The sequence below is a fragment of the Myotis brandtii genome, unplaced genomic scaffold (genome assembly GCF_000412655.1).
Source record: "Myotis brandtii unplaced genomic scaffold, ASM41265v1 scaffold165, whole genome shotgun sequence".
Lineage (NCBI taxonomy): Eukaryota > Metazoa > Chordata > Mammalia > Chiroptera > Vespertilionidae > Myotis > Myotis brandtii.
Window position 1 is genome coordinate 16041695 of NW_005356042.1, and position 10419 is coordinate 16052113.

Sequence of the window (10419 nt, forward strand, 5' to 3'; positions counted from 1 at the left end):
AAGCAGGGATCTGGGTTTGTTTGGGTTCTATAATTGTAACACTGTTTCGGTCCTGCTCACTCCAGCTCTGACGACTGAAAGCAGGTTTCTGGAGTTTTGTTTAGCTTCTATATTTGCAATAATGTTTCTTAGAGAGCAAGCTCAGAGGCCGGCAAGGCAGGCGGGGAACCTTGGCTTCCTCTGTCACTGGAGCAAGCAAGCCTCCTGTTCACTTCAGCTTCCTGCCAGCCGGCCGCCATCTTGGTTGGCAGTTAATTTGCATATCGCCCTGATTAGCCAATGGGAAGGGTAGCGAAGTTATGGTTAATTACCATGTTTCTCTTTTATTAGATAGGATTGCCTTTCTGGCGTGTGAAGTGATATCTATTTGCGGTTTTAATTTGTATTTCCCTGATGATGAGTGATGTTGAGCATCTTCCCATATGCCTTTTGGCCAGCTGTATGTCCTCTTTGGAGGAATGTCTATTGAGGTCCTCTGCCCATTTTTAAATCAGATTGTTTTTTGTTCTTTTTGGTGTTAAGTTGTGTAAGTCCCTTATGTATTTTGGATAGTAACCCTTTATCAGATGTATCATAGACAAATATCTTCTCTTAATCAGTAGGGTGTCTTTTCATTTTGTTGATGGTTTCTTTTGCTGTGCTAAAACATTTTCATTCACAGTAGTCCCATTTGTTTATTTTTTCTTTTATTTCCCTTGCCTGAGGAGACATATTTAAAAACATACTATTAAGCCCTGATGTTTCTATCTCTCTCTCCCTCTCCCTTCCTCTCTGAAATCAATAAAAATATATTTTAAAAAATAAATCTATATTGTTGAAAGTATTACATATGTCTCCTTTTCCCCCCCATTGACTCCTTCTACCCCTCCCTCATCCCCCGCCCCAGGTCTTCACCACCCTATTGTCTTTGTCCATGGGTTATGCATATATGCATAAAACTTCTTTGATTAATCTCTTCCTACCCACCCACCTCCACCTTACTGCTGAGATTCCATAGTCTGTTCCATGCTTCTATGTCTCTGGATCTATTTTGTTCATCAGTTTATTTTGTTCATACTATTAAGCCCATTACATTCCACATATGAGTGAGATCATGTGACACTTGTCTTTCTCTGACTGGCTTATTTCACTTAGCACAACATGCTCCAGGTTCCTCCATGCTGTCTCAAAGGGTAAGGGATCCTTATTTTTTTACTGCTGCATAGTATTCCATGGTATAAATGTACCACTGCTTTTTGAATCACTGCTTTTTGATCTACTGATGGGCACTTGGGCTGTTTCCAGATCTTAGCTACTGTAAATTGTGCTGCTATGAACATAGGGGTGCATATGTTCTTTCTGATTGGTGTTTTGGGTTTCTTAGGATATATTCCTAGAAGTGGGATTACTGGGTCAAATGACAGTTCCAAATTTAATTTTTTGAGGAAACTTCATATAGTTTTCCATAATGGCTGCACCAGTCTGTATTCCCACTAGCAGTGTATTAGGGTTCCCTTTTCTCCACGTCCTCGCCAGCACTTGTCTTTTGTTGATTTGTTGATGGTAGCCATTCTGACAGGTGTGAGGTGATACCTCATTGTCATTTTAATTTGCATCTCTAATGATCAGTGATTTTGAGCACTTTTCAATGTGTCTTGGCCATCTGCACACTTTGGAGAAGTGTCCATGTAGGTCCTTTGTCCATTTTTTAATTGAATTATTTATCTTCCTTTTGTTAAGTTGTATGACTTCCTTATATACTTTGGATATTAACCCTTTATCAGATATATCATTGCCAAATATGTTCTCCCATACAGTGGGCTCCCTTTTCATTTTGTTGATGGTTTCATTTGCTGTGCAGAAGCTTTTATGATGCAGTGCCTTTTGTTTATTTTTTCTTTAGTTTCCTTTGCCCTAGAAGATGTATTCGTAAATATATTGTTTCAAGAGGTGCCCGAGATTTTGCTGCCTATAGTTTCTTCTATGATTTTTATGGTTTCCCGACTTACATTTAAGTCTCTTATCCATTTTGGGTTTATTCTTGTGTAGGGTGTAAGTTGGTGGGTCTAGTTTCCTTTTTTGCATGTACCTATCCAATTTTCCCAACACCATTTATGGAAGAGACTGTCTATGCTCCATTGTATGTTCTTGCCTCCTTTGTCAAATATTAATTGAGCATAGTGGCTTGGGTCGATTACTGGGTTCTCTGTCCTGTTCCATTGATCTACCAGTATATGCGTGTTCTTGTGCCAGTACCAGGCTGTTTTGAGTACAGTGGCTTTGTAATAAACTTGATATCTGGTATTGTGATCCCTTCAACTTTGTTCTTCTTTTTCAAGATTGCTGTGGCTATTCAGGGTCATTTTTGATTCCATATAAATTTTTGGAGTATTTGCTCTAGATCTGTAAAATACGTCATTGTTTTTTTTAAAATATATTTTTATTGATTTCAGAGAGGAAAGGAGAGGGAGAGATAGAAGCATCAATGATGAGAGAGTATCATTGATCAACTGCCTCCTGCATGCCCCACACTAGGGATCGAGCCTGCAATTCAGGCATGTGCCCTTGACTAGAATCGAACCCAGGACCCTTCAGTCCACAGGCTGACGCTCTGTTCACTGAGCCAAACCAGCTAGGACTGTCATTGGTATTTTTTTTAAAAATATATTTTATTGATTTTTTACAGAGAGGAAGGGAGAGGGATAGAAAGTTAGAAATATCGATGAGAGAGAAACATTGATCAGCTGCCTCCTGCACACCTTCCACTGGGGATGTGCCCGCAACCAAGGTACATGCCCTTGACCGAAATCGAACCTGGGACCTTTCAGTCCGCAGGCTGACGCTCTATCCACTGAGCCAAACCGGTTAGGGCTGTCATTGGTATTTTAATAGAGATTGTATTGAATCTGTAGATTGCTTTGGATAGTATGGACATTTTAATGATGTTTAATCCTACCAATCCATGAGCACGGTATATTCTTCCACCTGTTTATATCTTTTTTTTTTTCAATGTGCTATACTTTTTTGAGTATAAGTCTTTTACCTCCTTGGTTAGGTTTATTCCTATGTACCTTAATTTTTTGTTGGCAATGGTAAGTAGAATTGTTTAGTTTCTCTTTCTGAGAATTCATTATTGGTGTATAAAAATGCCATCAATTTCTAGGTGTTAATTTTGTATCCTGCTACATTGCTAAATTCATTTATTAAATCTAATAGCTTTTTGAGTTTTCTGTGTACAATATCATGTCATCTGCGAATAATGAGAGTTTTACTTCCTACATTACAATTTGGATGCCTTTTATTCCTTCTTTTTGTCTGATCACCGTAAGTAGGAATTCCAGTACTATGTTGACAAAGAATGGTGAAAGCGGACATCCCTTTCTTGTTCCTGTTCTTAGGGACAATAGTTTTAGTTTTTGCCCATTGAGTATAATGCTGGCTGTAGGTTTGTCATATGTGGCCTTTATTATGTCGAAATATGATCCCTCTATTCCCACTTTGCTAAGAATTTTTATCAAAAATGGGTGTTGGATTTTGTTGAATGCTTTTTCTGTGTCTATTGATAGGATCATGTGATTTTTGTCTTTCAATTTGTTCATGTGATATATCATGCTTATTGATTTGGGAATATTGTACCAGCTTTGCATCTCTGGAATAAATCCCACTTGATCATGGTGTATGATATTTTTAATATATTGCTGGGTCTGATTTGCTAATGTTTTGTTGAGGATTTTAGCATCAATGTTCATCAAGGATATTGGCCTGTAGTTCTTTTTCTTTGTAGTGTCTTTATCTGGTTTTAGAATTAGGATAATGCTAGCCTCATAAAAAGAACTTGGAAGGATTCCTTCCTCTTGGACTTTTTGGAATAGTTTGAAGAGGATAGGTGTTAGTTGTGAAATATTCTTAACAGCTCCCATCTTTAAAAAAACAACCAGCTAGGCCCTAGCCAGTTTGGTTCAGTGGATACAGCATTGGTCTGTGGACTGAGGGTTTGATTCTGGTCAAAGGCACATGTCCAGGTTGCAGGCTCCATCCCCAGTGGGAGGCGCGCAGGAAGCAGCCGATTAATGATTTTCTCTCATCATTGATGTTTCTGTCTCTCCCTCTCCCTTCCTCTCTGAAATCAATAAAAATATTTTTTTAAAAATAAACCACCACCAACAACAAAAAAACCCAGCTAGCCCAGCCAGAGTGGCTCAGTGGATGAGCATTCACCTGTGAACCAGGAAGTCCCTGTCAGGGCACATGCCTGGGTTGTAGGCTCAGTCCCCAGTGTGGGGCATGCAGGAGGCCACCAGTGATTCTCATCATTATGTTTCTATCTCTCTCTCTCCCTCTCCCTTCCTCTCTGAAATTAATAAAAATATATTTTAAGACCTAGCTGGTTTGGCTCAATGGATAGAGCCTGCGGACTGAAGGGTCCCAGGTTTGATTTCGGCCAAGGGCGCATGCCTGGGTTGCGGGCTCGATCCCCAGTAGGGGGCGTGCAAGAGGCAGCCAATCAATGATTCCCTCTCATAATTGATGTTTCTATCTCTCTCTTCCTCTCTAAAATCAATAAAATATATTGAGGGGGAAAAAAGAATTAAAAAAAATATATATTTTAACGAACAAGTAAAAAACCAGCTAGCCGTCTCTGGCCAGTGTGATTCAGTTGCTTGGGTGGTGTCCCAAGCACTGTGGTGGGGGGTGGGAGGGGCGTGGAAGAAGCAGCTGATCAGTGTTACTCTCTCACATCCATGTTTCTTGCTTTTCCCTTCCTCTCTCTCCAATAATCAGTAAACTATTCTTAAAGAACAAAACAGCCAGCTAACCTTGCTGTACCCCACATTCTTCCCATGCTTCTGCTCTGCTTTTCTGCTCCCCATAAGAGCAAACTGTAAGAGTTGTCCCCACTCCCACATCTCGCTTATTTCCAATTTGCTCTTGTCTATTTCCTGCCTTCCTCTCCCTGAAAATGTTCCTCTTGAGGACATCAGGACCTGCGAGGTGTCAGATCCCAGTGGACACTCTGCCACCTGCTCCACCCTCAGCACTGTCTGTAGTTCACCACTTTTTGGAACACTTCCCTCTCTTGGCTTCTGTGATACCTCTGCCTGGTTTTCCTTCTACCTTACTAACTGCTCCTTCTTCGTCTCTTTAGTCACTTGCCTTTGTCTGTACACTCTGATTCTGCCACTGCGTCTAGTCCTGTCTCTAGTCTTGTCTTTCTCTTTCCAGTCTGAATGCTGGGGAGTCTCAGAGTTCTTGTTCCTCAAAATGTTAGGGCTTTCAACACCGTGCATATGCTAATGACACCCAGCCTACTTCCCATTTCAGACACGTGTATCCAGCTGCTGCTTACTGTTTCCACGTGGATGCAGATGGGTATATTGTACTTAACTCTAAAAGTTGAATGTTCAAATGTATTCTCTTTCTCTTTGTCTCTCTCTTACCCTCAGCATCCCAGCTTCATTCCCTGTTCCTTCCTGCTCCTTCACACTATAGTAAGTGGCCCCAGTTGCTTAACTCAGACACATAGGCATCGTCCTTAATTCTCCCTCTTTGCATGTACATCCAGTTTGTTGGCAAGTAAGTTCTGTCATTTCTACTTCCAGAACGGTCTAGTCATGTCTCTGACTCCACTGCCCCCTCCTTGTCTAAGCCACCTGACGTCCCCCTGGAATACTGCTATAGTTTCCCAACCCATCCCTGCTATTCCTCTCATTCTGCAATCCAGTCTCCACCATGGAGCCACACTGATCTTGGAAAGTAGATCAGATCATTTCGTTCTCTCCTTTAGTATTTTCCTGGGCACTTAGAATAAAATCCCCACATCCAAGGGCGGTGTGTAGTGGCTTTCTGCCTGCCTCTCCAGTTTTCTCCTAGATCCTGGCCCCCTTGCTCCTCACGCTGGGGTCAGGCTGGCTTCCTCTCTGTGCTTGGGCTCATCAAGGTCTGTCTCCCATCAGGGCCTTAGACACTTGTTCCAGCAACCTCTTTGTGCATGGGATTATATGTTCAATCCACTGAGCCACAGTTTCTCACCTTTATACACTCACCCTCAGCCTGCCAGGCGCATTCCCTATTCCTGGAAAACCAGGCAAAGGTATCACAGAAGCCAAGAGAAGGACAATGTCAGTCCACTGGAACACTCTGATAGCTGCTTCCATTTAGTCTGTCACATCTTTTCACAATGTCATCTTCTTTCCTGACCACGGTGTTAAAGTTAGTTACTCTTTGTGACTTACTTTGTTTATTGCCGCCACTTTCGCATACACACTCACACAGTCTCATCGTCTCTCAGATGTAAGTTACTAAAGGCTGGGACCTCCTCATTATTGCTCGCTGCTGTATCAAAGTTAGCACAATGTATGGGACTCAGTCAGTCTTCACCTACTTGCTAAATGAACAACGATTGTTTTTATTTCATCCTTTTTTTCTCATGAATCGTATGCACTCAGCACAGTAGAATGAAATATGTTTCGTTTTTCTGTCTAGGTCAAGTGCTTGGGAACTCCTCCTGACTGAGTGAGCGCACGCCTCCCATTGCTGACAGACGTGATGTTTTACCGGTTGCTATCGGTGGTCCAAAGACAAAGAACCAGCCGAGGATGGCAGAACTGGCCCTCAGCCAGAAGTGGTGCATCAGCGGCCGAGGCGCATTCTGTCGCCCTGCCTGCCCAGGCGCAGGTGGTCATCTGTGGCGGGGGAATCATGGGCACATCCGTGGCCTATCACCTGTCCAAGATGGGGTGGAAGGACATTGTCCTTTTGGAGCAGGGCAGGTAAGGATCCACTGGGCATGATTCCCTCCTTCCCTCTCCTCCTCCTTTTGGTGATACTGTCTCACCACTAGCTAATCAGTGTTGCTAGGAGCATGAGAAGAATCACAGGTGGAAATCCTGTACTGGGCTTTGTTTGGTGATGCTTAAAACTCATGTTTCCTGGTTTTGGAGAGCTGGCAGAGTCCTGCAAACCAAGTGTCCGAAGCATGCGTTTATTCACGTTCAGAGCACATCTTGCCATCTGTTCTTCTTATAGTCAGGCAGCAACACAAATCCTGGGGCCAAGAGCTCCCTCTAGGAGTCAGAATGAAATTGCCTGCATCCTGCTCTATTTGTTTTTGTTTTTCATTTAAGTAACTTGTTTTAAAAGAGTTTTAGATTTACAGAACAATTGAGAAGACAGGAGGAAGTTCCCATAACTTACCTCCAGTTTTACTTGTTATTAACATCCCAGTATTAAGATTATTGTCTCACTAATGAACCAACATTGACACGTTATTGTTAACTATAGTTCATGGTGATTTTGTGTGTATTTTAAAAATATCTTTATTGATTTCAGAGAGGAAGGAAGAGGGAGAGAGATAGAAACATCAGTGATGAGAGAGAATCATTGATTGGCTGCCTCCTGCATGTCCCACACTGGAGTTCGAGCCCGCAACCTGGGCATGAGCCCTGACTGGGAATCGAACCATGACCTCTTGGTTCACAGGTCGATGCTCAACCACTGAGCCACGTCAGCCAGGCAGTTCATAGATTTTTTGAAATTCTTCATTTTCCCACTAGTGTTCTTATCTGTTTCAGGCTTTTGCCTATAACAAATTGGAGATTTAAAGGAATTTATTATTTCTTGAAAGGCAGTAGATTCACATGAGTCAGAATAGAAAATTCTAGGCCGAAACGGCCCCGGTGAGGTTGGGACGGCCCCAGTGAGGTTGGGACGGCCCTGGTGAGGTTGAAACGGATAAGGGGACCAGTATAGACTGATGAACGGGTAGATGCAGAGGCAGAGCAGCATTGAACAGACTGTCAAACTACAGTGGGAAGCCTGGGGAGGGTTTTGTGGGGGGTGGTTAAGAGATCAACCCAAGCCCTGACCAGTTTGGCTCAGTGGATAGAGCGTTGGCCTGCGGACTCAAGGGTCCCAGGTTCGATTCTGGTCAAGGGCATGTACCTCAGTGGCGGGCACATCCCCAGTGGGGAATGTGCAGGAGGCAGCTGATCGATGTTTCTCTCTCATCGATGTTTCTAACTCTCTGTCCCTCTCCCTTCCTCTCTGTAAAAAATCAATAAAATATATTTAAAAAAAAAAGAGAAGTGAGGTTGGGACAGATAATGGGGACCAGTATAGACTGATGAACAGGGGTAGATGCAGAGGCAGAGCAACATTGAACAGACTGTCAAACTACAGTGGGAAGCCTGGGGAGGGTTTGGGGGGGATTAAGAGATCAACCGAAGGACTTACATGCATGCATATAAGAATAACCAATGGACACAAGACACTAGGGGGTAGGGGAGGCCGGGGGAATGTCAAAGGGGGGAAAAAAGGAGACATATGTAATACTCTGTAATACTTCAAGAAATAAAAATTATTTAAAAAAAAAAAAAGAATAGAAAATTCTAGAAGTGTCCAGGGAAAATTTCTCCCCTATCTCTGACCTCTGGCCTCAAGTTTCCCTTGCTGAAGGCAAGTTAAGTTCCTGGTGTATTGATCCAGATGCTCTCTCCACATAGAAACAGACGTGTGTTCGTCAGTATGTACTGGTGTAAATGGGTGTTCATTCATTTATTTATACAAGCGGTAGCATTCCTTACTGTTCCTTGCCTTGCTTTTCTCAATAGGATTATTCCACATTGTAGCATATAAACTTTCTCATTCCCTTTTTTTAAAAAATGTTTTTAATTTTTTGGTTGTTGTTGTTAATCTTCAGTTAAGGGCATTTTTCCATTGATTTTAGGGAGAGTGGAAGAGAGGGAAAGACAGAGAGAAACATCTATGTGAGAGAGATACATCAATTGGTTGCCTCCTGCACCAGGACCCCAGGCTGGGGAGGAGCCTGCAACCAAGGTACCTGCCCTTGACCGGAATTGAACCCGGAACCTTTTGGTCTGCAGGCTGACTCTCCACTGAGCCAAACCGGGCTCTCATTCCTTTTTCATGGCTGTATAGTATTCCACTGTGTAGGTGAACTCCAAAATTTGAAATCAGTGTCATGTCGACGGACATGTAGGTGCTTCCATCTTTCGACAGACAAAACAGTGCTGTAGCTGGGACTTGAACTGGCTGCATTCACAGGTATGAGTCCACCTAACAGCCTTGTGGTCCATCCTGCAGGCTGGCTGCTGGCTCTACGAGGTTCTGTGCAGGCATCATAAGCACTGCCAGGCACTTGGGCATTGAGCAGAAGATGGCAGACTATTCAAACAAACTGTACCAGCAGCTGGAGCAAGAAACAGGGATCCAAACAGGTAAGCAGGGGTCTGCCATTTACTGGTGTGCCCGGCCCCAGACTCTGTTGCTGGGACTGTGTGTGGTCCCACAGAAGTTGGCCTGGTGAGTGGTCATTCAGACCTGAGTTGTAGTTTGGGCTCTGCCACTAGTCAGAATATTACTTTGGGCAAGTCATTTTGCTTATGAGCCGTCTTTGTTTCGTATTTTTATTTTATTATTTAAAAAAAATATGTTCTTGTTGATTTCAGAGAGGAAAGGAGAGGCAGAAAGAGAGGGAGAGAAAGAAACATCAATAATGAGAGAGAATCATCAATGGGCTGCCTCCTGCATGCCCCCTACTGGGGATTGAGCCTACTACCTGGGCATGTGCCCAGACCAGGAATTGAACCTTGACCTCCTGGTTCATGGGTTGAATGATCAACCACTGAGCCACGCCGGCCAAGCTTTGTTTCCCTGTTTTTAAAATGAGAAGATTGAATCATCATTCCAGACCCTTTTCAGATGGTATAATTCTTATGATATTAAGGTTTTCCTGGGCCATTTCCTGTATATTTCACTTGTTGAAGTGTAGTAAGTGGCAGCATTGGCTCCTACAGGAGGAGGAGGAGGAGGAGGAGGAGGAATTTTAAGTTAGGTGCTTGGAAGCTAAATCAGAGTTTGACCCATTGAAGTACCAGTCACTAGTAAGGATGTTCCTGACTCTACAGCATTCACACGTTTCTCCTTACCTGTGTAATTTGGGGAGAAGGACTAGCTAGCTAGCTCTGGAGTGAGTAGGAACTGTCCCAGGAAGAGGAGGACCCATCTACACGATGGTCCCGTACGATCGAAGGCAGAAAGAATGGCTGTCAGTTTGTTGTAAGGTGACGGATTAGCAGAAGCCCAACATGGAGCCTGCTCTGGTGGCTGATGAGAATGTGGTAAGCGCACTAATCATCGTGAGTGGGTAGCGAGGCCCAGTGATGAAATTCCAGACACTTGCCTATGTCAGGGTCGTTCTTTTGAAGACATTGCATAAAATGAATCAGATAATTCGAGACTAATCCTGACAGAGGGTGGTAGCTTTGTCTTTTGCCAGCTGCAGTGGCTCTGCCATGTCATCAGTAGCAGACTATTCAAACAAGAGTCTAAGCACAGTGTGTGGTTTACCTCGCCAGCCCTTTTAGAAATCATGTGACCGCTGACAACATTTTCATTAGGGAAAGGGAGATTTGAAATTTT

At 43.2% G+C, this 10419-nt stretch overlaps 1 protein-coding gene across 2 annotated transcripts in view; it reads left to right on the top strand.

The window, feature by feature from the left end:
- The window catches only part of LOC102249699 (pyruvate dehydrogenase phosphatase regulatory subunit, mitochondrial), a 21251-nt gene that overhangs the window by 2853 nt on the left and 7979 nt on the right, over positions 1–10419 (top strand). For both annotated transcript variants that reach the window (XR_001361368.1, XM_014536748.1), the window contains exons 2-3: positions 6463–6749; positions 9082–9215. Coding sequence is in view for 1 of the 2 variants with exons in the window: in XM_014536748.1 (XP_014392234.1) it covers positions 6526–6749; positions 9082–9215 (358 nt within the window). In the remaining variant the exon portion in view is untranslated. The remainder of the gene's footprint in view (positions 1–6462; positions 6750–9081; positions 9216–10419) is intronic.